At 52.1% G+C, this 27,274-nt stretch overlaps 1 protein-coding gene and 1 long non-coding RNA gene across 3 annotated transcripts in view; one reads left to right on the top strand and one right to left on the bottom strand.

Annotated features, from left to right (window-relative positions):
* The window catches only part of SMOC2 (SPARC related modular calcium binding 2), a 157,775-nt gene that overhangs the window by 24,998 nt on the left and 105,503 nt on the right, over nucleotides 1-27,274 (bottom strand). For both annotated transcript variants that reach the window (XM_086316720.1, XM_086316721.1), the window contains exons 8-9: nucleotides 21,305-21,491; nucleotides 13,596-13,678 (exon numbers count right to left, since the gene is read on the bottom strand). In XM_086316720.1, coding sequence (XP_086172846.1) covers nucleotides 13,596-13,678; nucleotides 21,305-21,491 — 270 coding nt within the window. The remainder of the gene's footprint in view (nucleotides 1-13,595; nucleotides 13,679-21,304; nucleotides 21,492-27,274) is intronic.
* LOC147366510 (uncharacterized) lies at nucleotides 98-7,992 on the top strand. Its single transcript, XR_015132521.1, has 2 exons — nucleotides 98-300; nucleotides 6,717-7,992. It is a non-coding gene; the product is annotated as an uncharacterized LOC147366510 (long non-coding RNA).

Here is a 27,274-nt window from a genome sequence, read left to right as displayed (position 1 = left end):
GTTGCAGGCGTGTTTGTGGGAATGTCATGGCTAAGCTCCCCTGGTAACCACGTTGCCCTGGTAACCACGTTGCCTGGTAACCATGCTGACACTGACTCTTTTCTAAAATGCACATAGAAGTGCAGCTGCCCAGACTCCAGACCATTCCAAGGACTCCGAGCTCGGCATGAAGAAATCTTGCGCACGTGGCCAATTCCTTCCAAAGAGGAATCATCGCAGAGGCCAGCAGCAGGGTTCAGACACTTCTGTCCCCAGCTCCCCAGGCCACAGCGGCCTCGCTCCCACCCTGAGGAGGAAACGGTGAGTCTGGTCCAGGCCATGAGCAGAGCATCGGGCTGTAGGGGGACACGGCCTGGGCGGAGCTGGGGACGGACTGGTAGCATCCACATTTAAGGAAAAGAGATGCCTCCAGCGTCCAATGCCCTCCTAAGCAGTTAAGAACTTGTCTGTAAGGCATCAGGACCTCGCCATGTCCCACACTCAGGACTGGACACCGGTCAGGCAGAGGGGTTTTTGCACCCATCAGCACTGTCATTATTGACATTTCATTTCCTTTGCACTGAACCGCTCAGCTCAGCAGGCCCCTGGCTGACCTGCTGGGTCAGTGTCCTCACCACGGCCGGGACAGTGTGCGATGGGACAGTGTGCGGCAGGGCAGTGACGGTGAACACAGGGTCCACCTCCTCCTCGCCGGGCACCCCCTTTCCTGGTGAGGAAGCCCAGAGGCTTCTGCTTGTCTCTTCTCAGCTTCGAGCTGCTCCCTGACAGTCAGCGGGCGCTCTGCACAGGGCAGGCAGGCACAAGGTCACGCCCACCTGCCAGACCCAGGAGTCCTGGGCCACCTGCCCACAGCCCACCTTCGCTGTGCAGATGCCCTCACAGAGTCCAGGATGCAAACGATACTTTCCAGGAGATGGTGCATGAAACCTAATGGCGAACCGAGGCCAAGGCACTTACTTTACTAAGAGGAAAGAGCCTAAAAATAAGACCGTCAAAGCCCAATGCCAAGATGGCAGAAACGAAGCTTAAGAACACGCCCGAGAGCAGGACCGACTGTTAGTTCAGAGCCTACACTGGCCGGGCCTCCTGCGACCCCTCCCCACAGAGCACACACCGGGGACCACTCCAGCTCACTCGCAGCCCCGGCGCCCCAAGTCCTACTTCCTGTCTCTGCCGGGCTGGAAACGGACATCGGGCTGGGGCGTCCTGCTGAGTCACCTCATTGCCCTTCCCCACGCGTCCTCATCTCAAGCTCCATCCCAGACGCCTGAGCCAAATGGAGGAGGGGCAGCACGACCCTTCGCATCTCCCGGGGGACCAGGCGTCCTGCGGCTCTGGGAGCAGACCCTGCACGGGAACCTCTGCACAGACCAGTGGGAGCCCTGCTGCACAGGATGTAAGGGACCGGGAGTGGGCAGGGAGTCCACCCATTCCTGTTAATTCTGCTAAATCACGCCTCATCAGACCAGACACGGATGGTGTCCGTGGTGGGTGGGCGTCTCTGTGTGTGTCTGTTCCGTGACCAAGGACAATAACTTCGTAACAGTTCTTTTGTGGTTCCCTTAACATCTAATCACTGAGGATCCAATACAGCCCTTCTTAGAATGAGAGCCGCACTATAAAGGATTTTGATCCAGGAAGATTCATGTAAAGGTGTATATGCCGAGTACATCATGAGAAATGCTGGGCTAGATGAAGCACAAGCTGGAATCAAGATTGCCGGGAGAAATATCAATAACTTCAGATATGCAGATGACACCACCCTTATGGCAGAAAGTGAAGAAGAACTAAAGGGCCTCTTGATGAAAGTGAAAGAGGAGAATGAAAAAGTTGGCTTAAAGCTCAACATTCAGAAAACTAAGATCATGGCATCCAGTCTCATCACTTCATGGGAAATAGATGGGGAAACAGTGGAAACAGTGTCAGACTTTATTTTTTTGGACTCCAAAATCACTGCAGATGGTGACTGTAGCCATGAAATTAAAAGACGCTTGCTCCTTGAAAGAAAAGTTATGACCAACCTAGACAGCATATTAAAAAGCAGAGACATTACTTTGCCAACAAAGGTCTGTCTAGTCAAGGCTATGGTTTTTCCAGTGGTCTTGTATGGATGTGAGAGTTGGACCATAAAGAAGGTTGAGTGCTGAAAAATTGATGCTTTTGAACTGTGGTGTTGGAGAAGACTCTTGAGAGTCCCTTGGACTGCAAGGAGATCCAACCAGTCCATCCTAAAGGAAATTTGTCTTGATTATTCATTGGAAGGACTGATGCTGAAGCTGAAACTCTAATACTTTGGCCACCTGATGTGAAAAACTGACTCACTGGAAAAGACCCTGATGCTGGGAAAGAGTGAAAGCAGGAAGAGAAGGGGACAACAGAGGATGCAATGGTTGGATGGCATCACCAACTCAATGGACAGGAGTTTGAGTAAACTCTCAAAGCTGTCGATGGACAGGGAGGCCTGGCGTTCTGCAGTCCATGGGGTTGCAAAGAGTTGGACGTGACTGAGCAACAGAACTGAACTGAAGGTTTCGTGTGTAACTCTGGCTGGCATCAACATGATTCTCTAGCTTAAATAGGCGTCACCTGCATAATACAGGTATCACTGTGGTAACACCTAAATGATACAGGCCCAGTTTGTTTAACATCAACAGGTCGTCTATAAAGACCAAAGAAAAGCACCTTTATTCGGGGCTGAAGTGAAGGCTCAGTGAAGCTCTGCGTCGAGCTCTGAGACGGATGCCTTGTAGGTTTGCGATCGGCTCTCCCCAGTAGGAACGCCACTGCGCTTCTTGGAGCTGCTGCTGGTTTGTCTGGGGCACCTTGGACCTGTCATTCACAAGCCTGCCTGTGCGTTTTTAAATAAGAAATGAACTCCCCACATCGGGCGAACCTTCTGCAGGACCTAGCCCACACTCCTCAATGGCACGTGGTCGCATCTTGCCGAGCCTCCGTCCCACCGTCTCCTTTTGCTGCTCAGGGACCTCTGTGCACCACACGAGTCTCTACTAGCTTCTTTGGTTTCACATATTCAAAGAACGTATATAGACAAGCCCCGGATGCAAGAGCCAGCAGACAGTTAAAGAGATCATTTCACCCACAGTCACTGATAAGAGCCGAGTCGCCATCGGATAGAAGCACTAGAATCCAAACCTTCTCCCTAGAGGGGGCTTCCAGAAAGGACTACGCTTCGGGCATCTGCTAAGGGGGCTAGCGGGAATCTCAGGCCCACGCCGAGCAGGTCCTGCTTTGTCAGAGTTGAGGGAGGCGTGCCGTGGGCCTTAGAGAGATGGCCTTTCACAGCCGACAGCCTTCCTCCACCAGGGCACAGAACCGGCCCGCTGCTGCCACGCAGCGCTCTGCACCCCACCTTCCTGGTAGGGGAGACCCCCGGCAGGGCTGCTGACACGGCATCAGCCTCGCGCAGGGGAAAGGCGTGGGAGACAGGCACTGCAGCAGCTCGCCAGACACAGGGCAACCTCATCTCCACCGAGTTCGGTGGCAAGAGGTCAACTGGACATGATGCAGAAGCGGACTGTAGGGCTGGGCTTTCTGGGAGAGTGGGGTGTGCAAGAGGAGTCGGTTCACCCAACAGGAAAGAGTAAGTTCAGCAGATGGCACGGTCTGACTGGGAAAAGGGGGTGCTCCCAGGAACGGGGCTGCGCATGGCTACCTGTCTTTCTGGTTCCTCATATTGTTCCTTTCTTTTCTTCAAGACTTCTTCTCCACTAGATAAATTCTAAAAACAAAATTCTTATTCTGTTGCATTTGAATAAACAAATTTACCCACTGCAAGGTAGCAAGTGGGGATTATTTAAAAGGGTAAAATGCTAAACAAAACTTTGACTTCACTTTTTAGAGCCTGTCAAAGGGTGCTCCCAAAACTGCTGTTTCGTGACAGACGATGCATGTTTCTCAGGAGGTTTTAAAAATCAGAAATCTAACACTTTCTGGATTTAAGGAATGATACTATTCTGTATCAATCATCAGATTCTGAGATGTGTGATTTTTAACAGAGGGGGTTGTCTCAGACTCTCCTGAAGTGAGGTCATTATACATTTTAAATATGTTAATTGATACGTTAGCTGATTTAATAAGCAAAAGCACAGAGAAAAGATGGATAAGTAGGACGAGAACTCAAAATTCAAAGCCTCTTCTGCTGTAAATCACACTTGAAGAGTCTGTCTCAGGGATTTCTTAAAGTTAACCAACAACCAAAGAGCAGGCCATTTATCCTTTTGGTCAGAGGGAGAAATCCTTGATTTTTCTGAAAAAAGTTGCTCTTGATTCAACAAATCAGAAGAGAGCTAAGAAAAAATTAAATCTTCCTGGGGAAAACATTCTAGAAGTTTCTGTGTCCTGCTGGTATTCATTATAAACCAGGTTTTGGGACGTTTTCCACCATCATTGGTCACTGGGGAGTGTCCACGCCAGCTGATGTACAGCTTACGTACTTGAGCGCTGTGGTCTCTGGTGGGGCAATTAAATTCTCAGGGAATGAAGTTATCAGGAAGGATAGAGCTCGATTTCTACCATGGCTAGGCCATTCTCTCAGTCTGGTCTCTATTCCTAGAGGAAGAACCGTGTCTGGCCAGGACCCAGCGCGGGTCGTTGGATTTGGCCTGTCTCCAGTCCCCGCTCCCCTCACGACTTCCGCAGGGGGGTTGCTTTTCACTCTCACTCCACGGCATTGTGGTTGCGTGGTGCTGGGACCACCACACTCTGCCAAGCGAGTCCTAACCCAGATGGCAATAACTAGGGCACGGGCATGATATTCCTGACCCTGGCACAGAATCCGGAAGAGGGCTTATAGAGTGGCATGGTGGTGTTTTCAGATATAAAGGGAAACTTCTGTCGTGCACGAGTCTCCATTCCGTTGGTCTTTCTAATTGCTACAGCATTGCTTTCTTGCTTAATAGCGTCCATCCTGGGGTCGTAAAACTGCAGTTTTCCCTCCGGAGTATTGCCACTGGGTCCTGAGGAGCTGAGTCCCCCAGAGTGTCTGGCCTCCCCCAGCGGCTCCGTAGGCTTGAGTTTGTAAAGAAGGAATTCAGTGTTATGAGAGGAAGCTAAAGCAGAGAAGCTGCAGTGCAGTTGCCGAGTTGGGCTCTTAGGAATGGGAGAACAGGGTGTAATGGGATGAGCGTGAGGTTCCAAAGCAGGCTGGAGTGCTGGCCACGGAGGCGCGTGAGAGGAGGCCTGAACCGCTTGTCTGGCAGAGAGGAAGGCCCAGGACTGCTTTCTCTGGGGCCGTGTGCCAGCCAGGCTGCGGGTCCACAGACTGAAGGCCGACACCAGCCACTCGGGACCCCATGGCCCTTCTAAGATCAGGATCAAATCAGGGAGTGTGGGGTGGGCTGAGAAAGGACCAGCAGAACAGCGTGTTTACAGAGAAGCGCACAGAGCCGCTGGAAAGGTCGAAAGACAGGTGCAGCTCTGGCTTCAAGAGCTCCCCAGCATGGAGATGGCGTGAAGAGCCACTCGCTATGGAGACCCGGCGGGACCCCAGGCAGGAGGGACCTTCTAGGCCAGAGCCGAGGGACACCTGCTGCGTCCCCTCCTAAAGCGTGGTTTAAGCGACTCTGAATTCTGGGAGTGCGTTGATCTGGCTGTGGCGGGGTCTATGGGGACGACGTAAATTAACGCTGAGTTGATCAAAGAGTTCGTTCAGGTTTTTCCATAAGATGTTGTGGGAAAAAAATGAAATGAACTTTTTGGCCAACCCAATAAAAGGGAGTTCAGGCCAATTAAAGTCAATTTTATTATTCTTTCAAGTATATACTGTACTTGGGAGGTTTGTAAAATCGTTATTTGAGACAACATGTTGTAATAAAGAGACAGGAATTATTTTTCATAGGATAATTGTTTAGCCATAAATTTAACATATTTAATGGTGTTTGAGAACAGTTTGTCCTCTTGAGTTATTTAAACTGTCTGTGTAACATGACTAACATTATTAATTTGTCTGGCAGATGCTTTTTCGCAATTAATACAGATCTGAACTCCTCTCCCTCTCTCTTCAGCATAGTCATGACTCCCGAACTGACGGGGCCAAGGTGTTACTGAGCTAACATAAGAGGCATTAGTCCTCCCTGCCATCTTAAAGATGCTTCTTAAATTGGCTATGTAGACTTTAAAAACATACATAAAGGAAACAATGAAAGAAACACAGTGAGATTTCTTCTAATATATCTCCGAGTGTGTAACGCCGGAGAGGGGTGTTTGCCATGATCCTCCCGCTAAGCTTTCCTCCCTTCCGTCTTTTGAGTCAGATGACAACTCAAGCCTTTAAAACAAGCTAGCCTGCCTTTTCTCTGACGTTGGTGAGTTACCTTCACCTCGCTAACCCTCCTTTACCGTGCCTGTCTGGCTGTCGTAACTGCATCTTCCGTGTTTCTCACATCACGCACGACGCCCCTGTGCTCGAGACACGTGTTTACCCGAGTGCCCCTCACCTACCACAGCTGGAGCCTCAAGTGCCTCGTCGCTTGCCCATTTCCACATCTTTCCTCACCTTTGCCCTGGAGGCTCAGCTGGTAAAGAATCGGCCTGCAATGCGAGAGACCTGGGTTTGATCCCTGGGTTGGGAAGATCCCCTGGAGAAGGGAAAGGCTACCCACTCCAGGATTCTGGCCTGGAGAGTTCCACGGACTGGATAGTCCACGGGGTCGCAGAGACGGACACGACTGAGCCACTTTCACTTTCACTTTCCCCAGCCCCAAGGCCTCATTTGCTGACACCCTGCCCCGACGACGACCCTGTTCTCTGGACGTCCACGCAGCTCCCCAAGCCCGGAAGCAGGTGCGATGCAAGAAGCACCTTAGTAACCACCAGGCCCAGCTCCAGGCAGGCCCAGAGCGAGACCCACAGCGGGAGCCCCTGCACAAAGCTCACGAAGATGCCCCTGATGGAGACAGCACATGGAACCAGGTGCAGCCGCTCAGCCCACAGCCAAGAACACGCTTTCACAGATACTCGGAGAACAAGCTGAGTAGCGGAACCTGCCCACTTTCTTGGTTAAGAGGTAAGTGAGTGGATTAGCTGTACAGGGACCCCAGGCCCTCTTGTCTCTGGACACACCGCCCCTGGCAGCTCACAGGCTGCTTCCAGTGACGACAGGGTGGAGACCGGCTTCTCCCTCATCCTTCGTGGACTTTTAGACACACACACCCGGTTTGGGGCGGATGATTCTCTAGGGTTGAGATGTGCATTTCATGGTAGGGAACTGGGATGTGTGGGTGGGCTAAAGCCAGTGGGGCCTCCTCCCGGGGACCTGATCTGATGACAACAGCCCGCACGATCAGGGGGACACCTGGCCAGCCAGGGAGCCCCAGGAGGCTCCTGCTCCTGGTGTGGACGGGGCTCAGAAAGCTGCTTAGCGCCTGCCTGGAGACCTGGCCCGACAGGGTCCTCGTGCCTGACAACAGCTGAGAGAATTCCAAGAAGAGTGGACCGCCCACCAGCGGTGGGCACAGGACGAGCGTGGAGGCCTTAGTGAGTGAGTCAGAGATGCCACTTGAAGGACGGTGCAAAGAAAAAAAGTCTCTCCACTTGCCTGCCCCTTTCCAGCCACACTTTTACCAAACACTGAAGATTTTCACCAGGTCAGACCTCTCACCCCCGACCCCAGGGCGGGTACAACCCGAAGGTTAACGAAAGATGCTCCTCAGGGTTTATTCAGTAGAATCAAGAAGTAACCTCTACACTCACTTCTCTCCATTTGCTGCCAAAGGCTTAATAAGTGGAAAAAGTGCCCATCTCGTAAGCCACTTAACATTTGCAGTGGCCTTTATTGTTCCTTCCTCCGCATGTTAAAAACACGCCTTTGCTTCCTCATCTTGTCTTTATTTGTTCTGGTTCTATTGTGGATGAGTAATCACCGCAATTTCCTCCAAGCCTCCTCCAATTTCTCCTCATTCTCTTAAAAAAAATGGAGAAAAATATCAACGGAGCTAAATATTCTAATAAAAATCTCACTAAGACTCTGCCAAATGGTGCACAATGATTGTTGCCTGTTTTTCGCCTTTTGGGTGCCTTCTGCCCATCCAGCATCTGATCTAGTCTTTATTTTAGGAAACAGTAAGTAGAGCATTCGTTTCACACTCAGTCCCTCATGTCTGATCGGGTTTTGCCCAGATCCTCGTGAGTGATGCGTGTCACGTCTGAGGTGGAGCCCCTGGTCCCCCACATCTCGGGATTCCTGTGTCATGAATCGTTAGGATGGAGATGACTTGCGTGCTTTCAAGGGAGTTTGTATTTGCAACATCCTTTCCTCAATAAAACTGGACTTAACGGTCCATTTCTTTGTCATGCTTTCTACAAAAAGCAATTTTCTTCTAAAGGATTAGTCACCTTATTCAGCTACAAAGTTAATATTTTAAATTTCATATTTAGTCATCAACCTCAACTGGTCAACTCTTCAACCATCAACCAGTCAAAACATAAACTGGTGGAGCTCAGTCCCTGTGCCAGGCTGCTCAGAACAGCCCTGTCCACATCCAAAACTCGACCCCCACTTGGACAGAGTGAACCAGCAACGACGCTTAGCTGTAAAGTCATCAAACAGCTCCTAAGAGCAAAAACGTTGTTTAAAGTCCTCTCCTGCAAATGGCATACCTGCCCTCACCTCCGTGCAGCTTCGTCCTGGCCCAGCCCAGGGAGGCAGATGCCAGGGAGCCTCTGGGAGGTGGGCCCAGGAGCAGACGGCCCCAGGGAAAGCCAACCTCGGGCACCCGCAGGCCCTCAGACAGAGTGCTCCGTCCCGACGCAGCTAGAGCAGAGCCGGGCTGTGGAGTCGGCGCTCGTAGCTTGCATTTGCAGGGGGTGGAACACTGGCACCACCTGTTGTCTGCGGAAGAGCCCCAAAGGCCCAGTCGGCCTGGGGGAGAGTGAGCCCCGCTCCCTGAGAGCCGGGCATGCTCAGCACAGGTGCCCGTCAGGATGAGTTTCCTCTGGGAAAGTGTGCTGGGCTGATGTAAGGGTCATTTTATTCTGCCTCAGGAAATAAAAATTAATTTTGAAAACGTTTAGAAGCTGCTAAAATATTGCTTGAGGAATTCTGGTGGTGCTTTGAGGGTTTCTAATCAAAGCAGTTAATCCCAAAGGAAATCAACCCTGAATATTCATTGGAAAGACTGATGCTGAAGCTGAAGCTCCAATACTTTGGCCACCTGAAGCGAAGAACTGACTCATTGGAAAAGACCCTGATGCTGGGAAAGATCGAGGGCAGGAGGAGAAGGGGACAACAGAGGATGAGATGGTTGGATGGCATCACCAACTCTGTGGACCTGAGTTTGAGCAAGCTGTGGGAGTTGGTGGTGGACAGGGAGGCCTGGCGTGCTGCAGTCCATGGGGTTGCAAAGAGTCGGACACGACTGAGCAAGTGAACAACAGCAATAGAAGTGAAGCTGTGCTGTGCCTGCGATCGCTGAGGCCCTGAGGAAAGAGGCTTCTGTGGCCACTGGCTTCCACAGGTTCTGTGTGGTGGCCTCCCTCATCCTCAGAGAGCCTTTGAGGTTAGGAGGGGCCGTGGTCTCCACTTGGCTGAGCCGGGTGCCAGCGCTGAGCGGGTGCAACTGATGGCTCTGGTTTGGGGGATGAAGCAGAAACATGAGGAGGCTGCTTTCAGGAACCAGGACACCTAAGACCCTTGTTACTCAGCGTCCTCTGGGCCAGCAGAGCCGCCCTGAATGGATGGAGGAAAGGGAGGGGCGCAGGGAGTGAGGCCCTGCCCGTGGACTCACCTGCCCTCAGAGCTCTCTCTACCTGCCCTCCATCCTTGAGCTCTTCCTTGTCGATTGCCTGTAAATACTTGATTGCTTGCACCATAATGAGAACTAAGAAAACCGGTGTCTACGCATCAGAAGAGATTCAATGAAGCAAAAAGCCAGAGGAGAGTGGAAGCCTGAGGAGCCTGTTAAAATTGTCTCAGAGAGACAATAAGCCAAAAAAAAAATGTGTTTAAGTATAAAAGACACAAACGGTCTGATCAGCACCAGTTAGAGGAAGTCATAAGCTCTAAAGCACAAATTAACTTATTTTAATATTTAATATTAACTTAATTAATATTTAATATTTAAAACTTCCTTCATCTACCCTTCCCACCAACTCCCTCCAGGGTCTGGTTCCTCAACTCAGATGGGGAACCCAGGTCTGAGGATGGGGGACCCAGGTCTGAGGCCGAGAGCTTTCCAGGATCCCAAAGCAGGCACCTCTCTGCCCACTGAGGCCTCTGCCTATGTCTCTGCAATGGGCGTGTGAGTGGCATCCAGTGGCCTTTAGCTGCCACATGTGGCGGTGTGTCTCTGCCAAGGAGAGAGGGCAGGTGAGTTCTCCTGGGCAGAGAGCCTGAGGTCGAACCAGAACAACGAGCTCCATCTGTGAGGTCAACCCCTCCACGCTAGCAATCCCACTCACTGAAGACACGCTCTGTGCCTCAAAGTCAGCAAGACCACTGGGTACATCGAAGCCTTTCAGTGTCGCTCAATACAGAAGAGTCAAAAGGCTCAGAATAAGAAAAGAAAGGGGCTTCCCAGGTGGCTGAGAGGTATACAATCCACCTGCCGATGCAGGAGACGTGGGTTTGATCAGCAAGATGCCCTGGAGGAGGAAACGGCAGCCCAGGTCTGTATTCCTGACTGGGGAACCCCAAGGGCAGAGGAGTCTGGTAGGTTATAGTCCACAAGGCTGCAAAGAGTCAGACAGGACTTAGCGATTAAACAACAAAGGAAAAGAAACCCACTTAGCAGGCGTAATTTGCAAACTCTTTTCCGGGTGCCCAGGGTGCTGTGCTGGCGGGGGGGTGCATCCTGGGGTTCCGCCCCCATCTCAGGAGGACCGTGTGGGGCACTGGGTGGAGCCTGCAACTCGACGCGGGCAAGCAGCACCAGGTGCCCGGACGTCGTGGGAACACACGGGGAGGGCATCGGAGGGCACCGGTCTCCCTGGGGAGCTACGTCCTACACGGACGGCCAGGCCCACAGGAGGGCGGATGGGCAGCGTCCTGCGCCCAGAGACGCCCCGCGGCTGTGAGCAGGTGGTCGGCAGAGCCCTGAGGAGTGGGAGAGGCTGAGGGGCACGGGTCGGCCAGGAGTCGGGCAGACAGATGATTCCAAATGCCACCGAGATGAAGAGACGCCAGTGGAAACCAGGCAGGGCAGATCCGCAGAGAAAGGTGTGCCCAGCGCCTTTGTGGGAAGTCTCTCTGGTGTGAGGTTTTGACTCCTCTCAGGTACGACCGTCAGTCGTGTGAGGCACATTACAGGGTCGGAGAATAACCTCCGAGAGTGGAAACCACAGCCCCGTTCCCAGGAACTGACCCCTCAGGCTGGACCATGGTGCCTCCACAGGGCCAAGCACGAACCCCAAGATTAAGTGACCACCTTCCCACGGTTACTGTGAGCCTGGAGGTCCACGCTGTCTCCCACACAGCATGTGGATGAACACTTGGCAGTCGGCAAACCGCCGAACAAGTGAGCTGTGCGTGAGGACACTGTCAGCCTGGCTGGGAAAGTGAGTGGCCCTTACTGGCTGAAACTTAATAAAGCTGCCTAAAATGAAATCCATGCCTTTTAAGAAGAAAACACATCAGCATTGGACTGAGAAGTGTCTGCCTGCCCACCATGGTGCTGTATTATTTTGGATACCGTCTTCCCCTCTTGACAAGAACAGCCTCCATCCAGGAGTTATTTTAAGACCTACTTGTTTTTCCCTAATAAGGATAATTATCTTCAAAAAAGCAAAATGATTAAGTGGTCATGAATGGTGCACTCCCAAACATCCACGATTGCAAAATAAGCTGACCTTTTCAGGGTTTGCGTAAAAGGCTTGCGTGCCCGGGACTCGGGCTTCAGGGCAGGACTGGGGGGCACCTTTGTGGGGGCAGCCCGCCCGCCCCGCTCCTTCCGGCGGGCGGGTGAGGCCTCCACAGCTCTGAGAGCGCCCTCCTGCGGCTCTCCCTGAAGGGCTGGGTGACCTTTCTCTAGGTGGCCCGTCTGACCCCACACGAGCCCGCAGTGACGTCACGTAGTGTTTCCCAGTATTGAGGGTCAGTGGTCCCCAGAGGATGAATGACCACTCCAGCCTTTTAGCCCAGAGTCCAGCCCAGGAGTCCCCAGGCACAGCCCCCAAGAGGAGCCGCGAGGGGCGCGCCTGTCTGTCTGTCGTTGAACTAAGGAAGGTCTGGGTCTCTAACTAATGAAGACCAGAGCTTGACCGCACATTCATTAATGGCATTGACATTATGCAGGCAAAAAGCACACACAGCTTGAGATAGAGGTAAGGCAGTTTCAGATTATCAAAAAGAAAAGTGAGCACCTCAGAGACAAAGAGCAGATGGCCTGAAGTTTCAGTGGTGTGGTCAAGACGGGCGAAAGGGCGGACAGTCGCGTGATGAGTCTGCTAAACCCACTCTTCCCTGTTAAGAAAGCGTGCCGTCCACTGGCGCTGAACCAGATTTCAGGCCAGGGAGGGGGCCTGAGGACACCCTGGGCGCTCCTCCCGAGGCCAAGACACGCACACACAGACGTCACTCTAGGAATCTCCTTCAGGGGTGTTTGCACCTTCAGGGTCTCTCTTCCTGCCCTTTCTCACCGTCCCCCGCCAACCCTGCCCCAAGATCCAGAAAGCACCCTGACTCATGAACGTGCACCCCGGCGAGCCGGCGAGCACTCACACAGAGCCGTGACGTCAGAGGCCCTCCACCTGCCCTGGAAGGATGGTGAGGAGGGAAGTGATGAAAACCTGAGACCAGCGGCTCAGGGTCAGCACCGGGCGGGGCGCGGTGGTTCTGACACAAACCGGACCGGGTCCCGCCCTCCCCGCCTCCTCTGTGTCCAGTGCCTTTGCTCCGGGCGTCGTTGGCAGGGTACGGAGGTGGTCGGATGACCCTCCCGTCTTCTCTGCCTCTGCCACAGGCAGAGCAACATCTCCAACTTTCAGAATCTAAAACTCTCTTTATGGATTCAATGAAAGTACACATCAGGCGACGGCGACCACAGAATTTGTCTAAACAGCAAGCTCTCCAGGCCCCGTGTAAGACCGAGATCCAGCACGCACCCTAAAGGAAAGGTGCCAGGGAAGAGATTTTCATGGTCTCTGAGGCTTTGACGAAACAGACACCATCGGGAGGCATTTAAGGGGAAAAAGAAAATGGAAATGAAACAAAACGGCAACGACCTTCACAGCATCCTACCGATGCCACTGAACCCACCCCCGACGCAGGGGTCGGGTGTCTCACCCCACGATCTCATCAGATGAGCCGCACGGTGGCAACCCAGCCGGGAGGCCGTGCCCCTCAGCCAAGTTCAAGTGCACCTCAACACCTGGAAGACCCCCGTCCGGGCGGGGCTTCAAGTCAACGGCTGACGTCACCCTTCTTGGTGTCTCGTGGACACTCACGGGCTTTTTGATGAAAGAGAACAGCCATAACACATTTCAGTGAATGCTATTTGTAATAATTACAGGGTTAAACTCACTGCCTCTCTTAATTAGAGATCATTCTTCACAACCAAACTCGCTTGAGCCCCTTCCCCCGCAAATCTGCAGGAAAGTGCAGAGCGGCGGCCGAGGAGCCCAGCCCAGCCCGGCCCACTCACCTTGGAGCTGGCGGCTCTTGTACAGGTCCCGCGTTCTGGCCGGATGAGCCCTGGCCGTGTTGTCGCATTTCGGCTGCTCGTACCTGGGAGGAGGGGAGGAGAGAGACCGGCTGGTTTGAGCCTCTGAGGCGGGCTTGCCTCGGATTCCCGCTCGCTCACACAGCAGGCTTCCTGGGCCCTGGGACACACGGGGTGTCCGGCCATCATGTTGCAATGTCCAGGATGGACCTTTATTGACCTTGCAACAACTTAACATCTTCTTCACAGTCCATAAGGACACACACGACACCCCGGGCTCTGTCTCTCAAGCCAGTCTCGGCAACACGTCCTGTGCAGGGGACGCACCGCCCCAGGACCGGGCAGGGAGGGGTCGGAGGAGGGGAAACGCCAGCATCGGCACCAAAGTGGGGGCGGGGGGCACAGGCACCCATCCCTACCCCAGAGAGAGCAAAGCCGCAGAGGGAACCTCAGGACTCTAGACAGACGCATCACTCAAGGACCAGCATGTCCCCAGCCTTGCTCATGATGCTGCAAAAGGTTGCCTCCCTACGTGTTCAAACAGTAAAGTAAGAGCTCCGTTCTGGCCCCTCAGAGCCGACAGGAACTGGGGGCCCTGACGTCGAGCAGGCGGACAGGGTGGCTGCGAGTTACTTCAAGTCAGGGAGCAGGCGCTCCGGGGACCCCAGAAAGGACCACCTGCCAGGTGCGCGCCAGACCCCAGCCCAGGTGGACAGCTCGCGAGCATCCCCTGAGCATCCCCCGCGGGGCCTCCCTCCAGGCTCTTCATAAACGCCCCTGGCGGGGAGACACGGGCAGCCCCAGGCCACCTGGCTCGTGGGGACGCTGACAGTCCCCGAGGATGCCTGAGAACCTGCCCTCCAGGGTACCTGAGGGAGCCTCGGGAGTCAGGAAGGCTTCCCGGAAAACGTTAACAAGTCGGTGCAGATCTGGGGTGGGCGCAGGGGGGACAGTCGGGTTCCGGGGGCCGCTGACTCTCAGGGAGTCAACAAAGCCCCCTCGATCCTCACCCCTCCTGCGGCCCAGTGTCCTTCCACACTCCCAGAAGGAGACACGAGATCGTGCTCACTTCACAGGGATATTTCTGACTCTTATTTCCCACATTCCTTGTCCTCCTACCCGAGAAAATGAAAGAATGAGGTTTCTCTCCAAAGGGAGAGCTTCCCAGAGGCCCTTCCTGGGGCCCAGGGAGCCGGCTGGCCATGAGGGGTGCGTCCAGCCTGGCTGAAGCAAAGCCAGGGCACCGCGGGCTCCTCCGGCCCTCAGACTCTGAGCGGCCTCTTTGATACCAGAAAACCTAGCACCCCACGCACGCTAACTTAATATGCCTTTTGAAAGAGTTGTTTTTGAAATTAAAACATTCCTGACACACTTTGGAAAACAGTCACATTATCACATTTTCACCACAAGCCATTAACACACATTCTTTGAAATGCAGTGGGGTTCAGTGCAGTTGGCATTGAAGTCACGTCACGGGAACGTGAATGGGGGTGAAGGGACCCGTTACCCACCTGGCGTCCCCTCTCACACCTGGGGCTGTGACAGGCAGGTGAAAGCCAGAAATTCACCAGGGGAACATTTGAGAAAGAAATTTCATAACTGAGAGATGGCTGAGGGCTCGCTGTTACGCCTGTTCAATCTGGGGAAACTGAACCTATGCTCAAGACTGAACAGTGTTGTTTCAGACTCCAGGTGAGTATCCGTGAGGCTTGGGAGGTTGGCATTGGTACCCACACTAGAGCTGACACCTTCACAGCCAGCAGCCTGTGAAACGCCAGCTCCAGGGAAAGGACACGCCAGGTCCCAGCTCCTGACTGAGCAGTCCCCGCCGGGGCCAGGACTCCCAGGGAGGCCGACCGGCCAGCCACTCCTGGGACGTCTCGCCTGCGAGAACCTCAGGCACGGGCTGCTTTGTGTGTTAGGAAGCTGACTTTTAACACAAACCGTGTCCAGCCTGTGAAAGGCTCAGAGCCAACACGCAATGATAAGAAACCACATCACTGCCAACTCCATTCTGAATCTTGAACCTCGAAGCAGCCTGGGAACTGGCCACACTGCACGGTCATCCTGGTTTTGCTCCAAATTTGGGCAGGAGGTCTTAAGAATCCCAGCACTGTGCTTACATTAAACCATGTATGTTTAAAGGGCAGCATTCCCCTCCTTTTAGAAGAATACCGCTCAGTCGTCTCTGACTCTTGGCGACCCCATGGACTGCAGCACGCCAGGCCTCCCTACCCATCACCAACTCCCGGAGTTCACTCAAACTCATGTTCATCGAGTCGGTGGCGCCATTAGCCATCTCATCCTCTGTCATCATCCCCTCCTCCTCCAGCCTTCAATCTTTCCCAGCATCAGGGTCTTTTCCCATGAGTAAGTTCTTCTCATCAGGTGGCTGAAGTACTGGAGCTTCAGCTTCAGCATCAGTCCTTCCAATGAATATTCAGGATTGATTTCCTTTAGGATTGAGTGGTTTGATCTCCTTTCTGTCCAAGGGACTCTCAAAAGTCTTCTCCAAAACCAAAGTTCAAAAGCATCAATTCTTCGGCACACAGCTTTCTTTAGAGTCCAACTCTCACATCCATACCTGACCGCTGGAAAAACCATAGCTTTGTCCACAGGGACCTTTGTCGGCAAAGTAATGTCTCTGCTTTTTAATATGCTGTTTGCCATAGCTTTTCTTCCAAGGAGCAAACGTCTTTCAATTTGCAGAAATGACAATCTCAAGAAACAGAATCACTGAACAAAACAGTAATCTAAAAAATCCACATTCATATGTTAATGATAACAGACTTTTCTGTTATGTAAATTATTAATGGTATCATCACATTTCTTTTAGAGTATTTATTCAACAAACATGAGATAAGTCTAGATCATGTATTTTAAGACACCTATTTAAAACATTGTGTAGATTCAGTTATATGGTATTGTGACCTTTATTGTAGATACAAGATTAAAATTAATAATTCATTTCAGAGAATGAACTGAACAGTTTCACTTGTAAAATATATTTTTTGCTTTGACCTATTATTTAACTTTTAAGTTTAAATGCTTCTTGCTCATTTTCAGGATTCAAATGTTCCATTTAATTTCAGATAATTCTCATTTGCTTTCAGATAGTAATCAGAAAATATAAAGGAATTTTTGTTGTGTTTTGAATAGTTGAGGATAATAGTGAGAAATTCTTAAATCCTTCTTCAGATAAATCATAAAATAAGAGATAGTTTTGTGAAAATACGCAAGTTTGTATAAATCATAATAAAATGGTGGAAAATTGTAAAAAAAAAAAAAGAAACAGAATCGATGCCTTTGAAGACTCAAATAAAACCTGTTAAGTTGTGTTGACATCCATCACCACCCTTTTCAATGGTGTTTGTTTTAACTTATTTTATGTAAAAGAAGAGCATCTCTTGATTTTCTGGTTGCCCATCAGATCCCAGGCTCTCTGCCAGGGAGAAATTCGATTTCACATTCACACGGCCAGTGAGACGTGTGGGCCTGCGAGCCGGGAACAGGGCCCTCAGGCAGGTAAGAGCCGCCTTCGGCCTGATGCCAGGTGCACAAACCCTCATCAGCCGTCAAGAAAGTAGAAGAGAAATCCCTTGGTTCTGCACACTAATGTAGCAGCTGGCAGTCAGCCTGGTCCACGCTTAACCCAATAGCTCGCACCGGCTCTCCCCACCATCAGTTAGCGACCAGGTGGGAACCTGCCCCTCCTCCCAGATCATATCCCACCACGCGTGGCCTGGGCTCACACAGGGGCCCTAGATCCAGCTCATGGGGGCCCAGGATCCAGCTCATGGGGGCCCAGGATCCAGCTCACGGGGCCTGGGATCCAGCTCATGGGGGCCCGGGATCCGGTTCACGGGGGCCTGGGATCCAGCTCACGGGGCCTGGGATCCAGCTCATGGGGGCCCGGGATCCGGTTCACAGGAGCCTGGGATCTGGTTCACAGGGGCCTGGGATCCGGTTCACAGGGGCCTGAGATCCAGCTCACAGGGGCTCGGGCTTCCGCCTGCCGGTGGTCTAGACATCTCAGCCAAGAGGTCGGTTTTCACTCAAAAAGGCAGAGGAGCCAGGAGAGGCACCAGCGCCCGGCCGGACTCATGGTTCGCCCTGATGACTGTCCCATCTGGAAGTCTGCCCCGCGGCTGCTCTCTGTGCTGTGTGTTCACTGCCCTTGGTACAGGCCCGAAACAAAGTGTGTCCTTTGTAATGTAGTTTCCGGGCAGGATGGCACAGGAAAGAATCAGCTTATAAAGACAGTGCACTTTATGTCTTCTTACTGTTTGATTTTTAAATTATTCTTCCCCATTAGAAAATACAGAGAATGATTGGTGGAGGGGGCGTGAACTGTCTACCCAAAAGTAAATCATAACTAATCTCCCTAATTTAAGAAAGCTACAAGAAAATAGCATTTATGCAACAGACAGTATTTAAATAGTAACACAGAAGGCTTTCTGCAACCCTGCTGTCCTTCACAGTAGAAGCAGGGCTGTGAGAGGGCGGGGGAGGCTCACACATAAGATCAGATATGCCTTAAAGTTGATGATTTTGACTGACTTCCCAGCATGTAAGACTCCCTAGAAATCAGTTTAACCCAAATTAATTTTTTCTTGCTACTGATGGGTTTAGCCATAGTCATATGATCCAATTATGGCCAATAATCCATGAATTTAATCCGCCAGGGGACTTTTAGGAAAGCAGACTCAGCTCCTGAGAGAGACAGGCTGTGTGTCCTCTGAGAACATGGTGTCTGAGTGAGATGCCCGGATCCCTGAAGCCGTCTTGTGACCACGAGGGGCGTCTGTCCAAGGGCAGTCACAACACAATGAGGACGTGAGAGGAAAGTTTCGGAGACTCCGTGTCCTTGGTGGTGTCAACCAGTCACAGGACCCACTGAAAGGGGACTCGTCCGTCTCCGCACTTGTCTTCAGGTCACACGGTCCCTCGATGTTTACACCCATTTGCAAGATTTATCGCTGCTGGAAATGAAGAGCTTCCTAATTGATACAGCCCCTCTTGCGGTCAAAACTGAACAGATCCTGGCTCTGAGACTTGCAATGTGGGGGCCGCATTCACCCTTCCAGACTGCCACCTTAGCCCAGAGACAGCATCAGCTTGCTCCTCAATTCCTCAGGACCTGACTACAACGTCAACATTTTGGGGAGCCCCCAGCCACTCCATGGAAGTCACACCCCAACATTCTCTGTCTCCATTTCCTCTGTTTTCTTCCAGCACAGCTGTCGTGGGCCAGCACATTGCTCACATTCAGCTCATCTGCTCACGTGTTCTGCTTACCGTCCCTTTCCCTCCATCAGAACGGAGGCTCCGTGAAGCCCAGATTTTGGTCTCTTTTGTTCCCTGTATGTCCCCTAGGGTGGCATCTGCAATGTCGAGGGATTCAAGCGTTTGGTGAATAGAAGGTGAATGGATACAGGGCAGGGGCGTCTCTCGGAGCTTTCAGGGGTGATACAGGGCGGGGGTGTCTCTCAGAGCTTTCAGGGTCGCACCCTTTCCGTGCTGAACTCTGTCACAAGTACAATCCGCACTGCCTGGCTTTGGGCGCCCGGGGGTGGCCCCGTCCATGCCTGGGTGCTGATCGCTGGGGCCTGGTCTGGCCAGGTAGAGTGAGGGGAGACACACGGAGGAACCACAGGGAAGAAAAGCCACACCATGTTGTCAGGGCCATGTGATGCTGCTGGAAGCCAGGACAGAGGCGAGGCGCAGAGCAAGCTGGTGAATTGGAGATCGAGAGAGGAGGAGACGAAAAGAGGTGGACAGGGCCTGTGGACTGCTGCGGCCGCCACGGGAGGAGCCCCGTGGGACGTGCAGATGCTGACACCCCCAGCAGGGCACGGAGCCCGCACGGGACCCCACTCTGCTCGGTCACGTCACCGCCTTGGTCCTGACAGTGTCAGGGTCGCGACAGCCAGCATCAGGCAGAATAGATGAATGAAGCACAAACGGGAGAAAACCCACACCTCTAATCTGAAGCATCTCCTCCCCAGGGTCTAATCTAAGTCTGCTTCTTGAAATTCAAAGAAGAGGGAGTCCCTTGCTCCTGCAGGCAAAAATAGGGGAAACGAGACCGTGGTGCTGGGCTCTGATAACATCTGGGCAGAATGAAAGCAGGCTGGATGCCGGGGTCGGGGGAGTTCTCTTGTGTTTCCCGTCCAATTGTAAGGTAAGTGTTCGCGGGTTCTTTGGGACAACGTGCTGAAGCTGACCTCACCCTCTGGGCCCATCTGTACAGGCCTGGCCTTGACAGGGTCAGGACTCCATTGGCCAGCGCTAAGGGAACTTCCAGTGGCTCATGCAGCCCAGCATGGGGAACAAACCCCTGAACTTAATGCACCATCCACAAGCCAGAGTGTGAAGGGCGTCCAGAGGTCACTCTCCAAGAAAGGTTTCTCAGAAAAGAGCTCTCCCTGCAATACACATGTGCTCAGGAACCAAAGAAGCGATTTCACACACAAAACTGTGGGACGATGTGCGTCCTCTTCGGGTTTGAAACCATTTCCTACAACTGCCGCGGAGGGAACCCTGGCCCCTGTCCTGGACACCCCCATCCCCACGGCGGGGCCCCCACGGAGCCTGGTCTCTCTGATGAACCAGACAGGCTCCAGGCGTGCCTGGACCTTTCCATCAGGAGACAGCAGCTGCTCACCATCCCTCCAGCTCCCGGAGTCTGTGCGGTGTTTCCCCATCCACACACGTGGCAGTCACACTTGAGAAACTGGGGAAGTGTCTTAGGAGACATAGGAGTGCTCACACCTCAGGGCTGCAGAGGCAACCAGGCTCATTTCCCTGTATGTAGAAGCTATTTTTATGGGCTTCCCTGGCAGCTCAGATGGTAAAGAATCTGCCTGCAATGCAGGAGACCCAGGTTCAATCCTTGCGTCAGAAAGATCCCCTGGAGAGGGGAATGGCAACCCAAACCAGTGTTCTTGCCTGGGAAATCCCATGGACAGACAAGCCTGGTGGGCTACAGTCCACGGGGCCGCAAAGAGTCAGACACAGCTGAGTAACTAATACGTAGAAACTATTTCTGTATCGATGTGTGAGAAGTCAAAGGTCGAGGCATGTAACCAATAGCTGCAGAAACACCCTCACTGACATTCACACCATTCCCGTGATCAGGGAGCAGGGCTTCTGGTGCTGTCACGAAATGACTTGCTTTGCTCAAACTCACACAAAACATGAGTGAATAGGTTGGGTTTTGTTTCGAACCCTTGACCTCAGCACTCTCTTTTTTAGCAGTGACTTCAGGACACAGATACCCCTGGACTACAGACAGCCATCTGGGCAGCCAGCCCCTTCACCAAAAAGAGGCTGAGGCGACGAGGACACACTCTCAGCACCTGCCCAGCCAGCCGGACGTCAGAGCCATCCTCCGTGACCGCAGCCTGCGTGAACAGGATGGGAGCATGCCCTGCCTAAAGCGTCAAGCTCCGGTCCTGTCAGGGGACACTCTTCCCGGGCCTCGCGTCCACGGGCATTAACGCTGAGCAGCAGGTGAGCTCAGGCCTCGGGGCCTCGAGTCCATGGCAGGCGGGAAGCCTGCGTTCCAGAGCTTACCTGGTGGACGTGCCAGGGATGGGGCGGCCGGTGTCCACCATGGGCGTTAACGCTGAGCAGCAGGTGAGCTCAGGCCTCGGGGCCTCGAGCCCACGGCGGGCAGGAAGCCTTACCTGGTGGACGTGCCGGGGATGGGGCGGCCGGTGTCCACCAGGACACACCAGCAGTAGCCCGTGGACGGATGGCACTGCACCGGCTTGTAGAGGCCGCCATGGGCGCACTCGGGGATGACCACATTGTCGTTCTTGGGCTGCCTGGCCTCCTCCAGGGCCGACTGCTGTTCCTGGTCGCACGAGGACACTGCAGTGAGGAGGAGACGGGAGTGAGCGCCTGGGAAACAGGGTGGGGCCGGCCAGTAGGGTCCCCGCGCTGCTGTGGCGGCAGGGTGGACAGCTTCCACAGGGGATCTGATGTCCTTGGGCTTCCAAGGCCATGGGTAGGACCCGGACCCCAGCGACAGCCATGGCCCTCTGCTCTGGGTCCCCAGATGGAGGGAGGGGCTGGCAGACACCCAGTCCAGGGCCACTGAGCACCCCCAGGAGGGTCCCAGGTGAACATCCCCCACCACCGTGCCCTGCCCGAGGGCTGCCTGAGGCCGAGGCTGCAGCATGTCAGCCCCAGAGGCTCCGCTGCAGTGCTTGCCAAACAGGCCGCATGCCCGGAAATCGGTCAAGAGGAGGAGGAGCCGCGCCAGTCGGGCCAGCGTGGTGGGCGGTGCAAGGTGAGTGCTGAAGCTCGCCTGCAGGAAAGCCGCTGAACAGTGAACTGAACAGCTAAACTCAGAATTCTAAGCACAGCGTTTCAATGCGTAGGGGCTTCTGTCTTCCTACGTTAATAGATCCCGTTTCTTTTTTGCATTTAGATGTGAGGTAACTTAGATCTAGGGAGTCCCTGGGTCGGGAAGATCCCCGGGAGAAGGAAATGGCAACCCACTCCAGTGTTCTTGCCTGGAGAATCCCAGGGATGGCAGAGCCTGGTGGGCTGCCGTCTATGGGGTCGCACAGAGTCGGACACGACTGAAGCAATTTAGCAGCAGGAGCAGCAGCCAGCCCTTAAAAAGGTCTGGCATGTCACAGGCAGACCATAAATCTATCGTGAGATAACTCATAGTGACGGCATTATTAGTGAGAAACCAGCTAGATTTTTCTTACTCTAGTGAGTCCGTTTGCACCACGAGGACAGTCACGCACGTGTGCTGCTGTGACTAGTCTGCCTGCAGACTGCATCGGCAGACGCTGCTGCGTGTGGACCACGGCACCCCTGCTCACGTCCACAGGTGAAGGTCACCTGTGGGTCCCCCCCTTGCTCCCACTCAGAGGCACGCATGGAGCTCCCTGCCAGGCTGACCTCAGCCTCCTGGCGATGGACAAGGAAGGCGGGGGCCGTATGGCCATGAGTCCAGGTTGATGTTCTGTAGGATGAGCGCGGAGCCGGAGGGGGTGGGGTGGGTCTACATCTCACAGGTGTTCTGTAGCATTTAATGAGCAAGAGGGAGGGGGGAAGACAGGGCCCTTGGATGAGGGCTTGCATTTCTGTTCCTAATAGCAAGCACCCTGGTCCCCGAGACAGAGAAGACTCTGGGTCCTCAGCGTCCGTGGAGGAGGCCCAGGCGCTGCCCTGGCCACGGCCACGGTCCTTAGGGCAGCGTGTGGTCTGTGAGCATCTGGGCTGCAGGGGCTACGGGACCCTGAGTGGTCGGCCGCCCCCTGCTCCCCAAGGCGTCCATGCAGCTCTATTACATTCCCCGTGACTTTGACTCTCCGGAGGTGGATATTTTTGAGGGGAGGGTCTGTAAGTTAAGAATCGTAACTAGCAGAGCTGTGGCTGTGAAGCAGGTCAACATCAGGACGGGGCACTGGTTTCCCTCGAGCGCCCCACTGTGTGGTTCAGCACACTCGGCACACACTGGCTGACGAGCGTCTGTCTCTCTAGGCGCAGCTCCAGTGCTGACCCATGCGCGCAGCAGATGCTACTTCAATTCCAGCTCATCGCTAATACGTACAAATAATGAATGCCGCTGCGTTTCTTACAACAGCACCACTCACTTTCTTCAAAACGCCATCCTGATTGTTTCCTATAATCCCTGGACTTTTCTGTAGATTCTAGATTTCACCCGGCAAACAGTTGCGGTGGTGCTCAGTCGCCCAGCCGTATCCGACTCTTTGGGACGCTGTGGACTGCAGTACACCAGGCCTCCCTACCCCTCACCAGCTTGAAGTTTGCCCAAGTTCAAGTTCATTGCAAACAGATACATAAATCAAACCCACCCCTGTGTTACCCGGTTATCTTAACAAGGCGTTGGCTCCAACTGTAACTGGGAAACTGGCATGGAGTCACAATGACGTGACTCGTGTTGCTTTCTAAAGTGACAGATGCACTACTTTAAATCAGATTGAGGCAGGAACCAAGAAGGATGCAGGCTGAGCCACGTGTTTCCAGAGGCAACTGGGTCCTGCTCTTAGCCGTCCTTGGAGCGGCTGGCCCGTTCCTAACTGGAGCCCCACACTCAGGAGACTCAGCTGACGCAAGGGCTTCTGTTCCAGAAAGCTCTCCTGGAAAACACATTGCTTACTTTAATGTTCACTTGGCCCTTTTTCAGAAGTTTTGTTAGTGAACAGAATTTATGGTGTGATTGTCTGGGCACAAAATGCGTTTCATGCTCCATCCAAGGACATGCTGTATCTATAGAATGGGTTCTGGAAAATTCTTGAAATGGCCCTTTTGAGGATTTTACATCATATTTGAAGGCTCATCGTAAGCAAAGTAGGATTGATTAAATTGACCACCTCTTAAAATTTGCTGAGACTGTTGTAAAATATGGAAGATATTATTGCCAAGTCAGAAGAGATTTGTGTTTGTTTATATAAACATCCTGGCTGAAGTTAGAACTGTTAACTTGTACAATTTTATTTGGTAAACCTGGCTCTGTGTGGGGAATTCAGTTTCTCCTATGGGAGAAATGCAATTACATTTTATGGCCATATGGAAGGAAGTAGATCTTCTTTAGTCTAATTCACGATGGCCCTAGGGAACTGAAGCTAAAGGGTGTCCCATCTCGCTGTTTAAAAATCACCCTCCTCACTGGGACAGCTGAGCTCTGCCCCTTCTGGTTCCACGGGGCCACACAGGATGGCAAAGGAAGATGCTCCTGGTGGGGGGGTGGTTCTCTCAGCACAGATGCCCTGCTCTGCGCAGGACGTCAACTGCACTGATGGAAGGAGAAGGAGAGCTGACAGAGGGATATAAACCAGCTGTGCATCCCGGCACTGGGGACTTTCAGTCCTGAGACCCGGGGATCAGGATTCTAGGGCACAAGTCCCAGCCACGTTTCAGAAAATCATCAGTGAGGGCCCATAACACAGGAGGAAAGGAGGACTCACCACACAGGAGGAAAGGAGGACTCACAGGGCAGGAGGAAAGGAGGACTCACAGGAGGAAAGGAGGACTCACAGGGCAGGAGGAAAGGAGGACTCACAGGGCAGGAGGAAAGGAGGACTCACAGGGCAGGAGGAAAGGAGGACTCACAGGGCAGGAGGAAAGGAGGACTCACAGGGCAGGAGGAAAGGAGGACTCACAGGAGGAAAGGGCACAGAATGGGGGAATTTTTAGAGAAACTGGAAATGAGAGAACTGATTAATGATGGAGGAAATAGGAAAGAAGGAAGGAGAGATGGTCAAAAGGAACTGGCGGCATAAAGGGGGGGACGGGCTGCAGACCACGTGACCAGTGTGTGCGGAGGCAGAGACCCCTGCTGCTGGCCGATGGTCCAGGGCCACAGAAGGGACTAAGGTTGCAGTTTACAATAATGACCCCACTGAAAGTTCGCTTTGAATCCATCGCAAAGAATGCCCATCAATGGATGAAAATGAACTTTGAGATTCTGGAAATAATTCAGCAGGAAAACAAATAACCAGTGCTCACAAACTTCAAATTATAACATCCATTTTAACAGGTTAGATGAAAATATCTATGCTTTCTCTCCTGTTCAGACAAGATTGGGTGTGTTCAGGATGGTATGGTCATAGATGTCTTTCCTATTCAGAAGGGCTTTTGCTATACAGGTTTCTCTTGAATTAAATGTTGAGGAGTTAATGTGTGAAGGAAGAATAAAGAGATAAAAGTGAATGCAGTGTAGAAGAAATTTTAACATGAGGGAATTCAAAGAAAGGTAAGGCACTGTATCTTCTGAGCAAGACCGCTCAGAGAGAGGTCCCCTTTGAGGAGTTTGCCGTGGCAAAGGAAAAGCTGAGAGATTATTTAAACTGATGATTGGGTCAAAGAAAGATTTGTTTTCCTAAGGAAAGAAGCCTGAAACATACTTTGAGGAGAAATAAAAGAAAAAGATGTTGCAGTGAATGAGGTTCTCATTCCTGGAGAATTAGAAATTGAAGAGAAAACACCTGAGGCCTGGAGACTCCAGGAGACACCAGCGTCAAGTCTTACGGGCAAAGCTCAGGTTCTGGACTAGGGGACGGACTGGCTGCTCTCCAGCCTCGAATTACCAGCCTTATGAGTTCCAGCAACATTCTCACCTCACAGATTCCACACCCCGCACCGCGACTGTCTCGCCTGCCTCTCAGTCACCATGGCTGCTGGCGTAATGCCGGCCAAGTGGCAGGCTTCTAGGACACTGCAAGGTGTTACTAATAATGAGCAAAAGTTTAACACAGCCCCTCCAACAACAACAACAAAAAATTAGACGCAGAAGCACAAAGAGTAAAAGCTCCTGTAAAGAGCCAGAGTCATAACCCAAAGAAAACTTTATGTGTATTTAATACCATACATATTTTTAAACCACATCTTTTTCCTATAACTCTTGTTTCATTAATACAACACCCAGGCTTATGCTACATTGTCCTACATACCTGAACTATCAAGTCAAGGTGTATAACAAAGCCTCGGGGAACAGATGAGAATTAAAATGGATCAGACTTCAGCTGCAGATACTACACATTTTGTGTCTGGTAATAGAGGGGTCGGCTCAAATTTCCAAGTTATACATGTAATTCATCATGCCCCCAGATCTCAACATTATCTACGAAAGGATAGCTTTCTATTTGGTGTATTAAATCCATTCTCACCTGAGCCTTGGCTTTGCAGACATATCTCGATGGCTGTCTTCTTGCTCCAGCTTAACTAACCTCCTGATGGTACTGTTCGCACACAAACATGTGTGAATTCTTGACTATGATTATGGTGACTGTGCTGTACTTTCTTCTGTGGCAAATTTGACTTAAACTTCTCCAGTTCCAAGCAGCTGTGTTTGTGCCTTCTCTAATGCTACGAACTTTTCGATGTTTTTGGTTTTGATATCCATCTCCTGGGCTCCTCATCGTATTTTGAGCAGACTTCTGAGATGCACTTAGCACTTTGGAAATAGTCTGCCTCAGTACTTTTTCACATACATATTAGACTAGAAACACAAGTACAATTCCAATTTGCTTGTATCAGTTCTAATAACTCATATAACAACTCTGTATTTTTAGAAAGCTACTTCTATAAATTTGGTAGAGTGTCCATTAAAATTAGTTTATCTTCCAAACTAGCAAATTTTAGTGACTTAGAAAGTATTTGACAGATTGTTCAAATAATCTGACAACCAAAGGGGATTAGATGACAATAAGTAGCCACCAGACATTTATGAACTTAAAGGGGGGGGGGAACCTCTTAAATGAAGATCTCTTTAAACAGAGGATGCTTGATTTTAATATGATGAAGCCTGAAGCATTTTTATAGGAAACAATAACAAACCGCACACATTTTAAAAGCATGATCTTCAGATTCGGCCGCATTTCAGAAGGACGCCCGCTGCAGGTATCGTTTTGTGCTCAGTGTCCCTGCTTATGGGCTTCCCTGGTGGCTCAGATGGTAAAGCGTCTGCCTGCAACGTGGGAGACCCGGGTTCGATCCCTGGGTTGGGAAGATCCCCTGGAGAAGGAAATGGCAACCCACTCCAGTATTCTTGCCTGGAGAATCCCACGGACGGAGGAGCCTGGTGGGCTACAGTCCATGGGGTCGCAGCATCGGACACGACTGAGCGACTTCACTCACTTCACTTCCCTTCCCTGCTTATGGGCTTCTCA

This window comes from Bos grunniens, chromosome 9 (genome assembly GCF_055505025.1).
Source record: "Bos grunniens cultivar Pamir isolate PY7600 chromosome 9, Bosgru_T2T1.0, whole genome shotgun sequence".
Taxonomy (NCBI): domain Eukaryota; kingdom Metazoa; phylum Chordata; class Mammalia; order Artiodactyla; family Bovidae; genus Bos; species Bos grunniens.
This window is presented reverse-complemented; position numbering and strand designations above follow the sequence as displayed.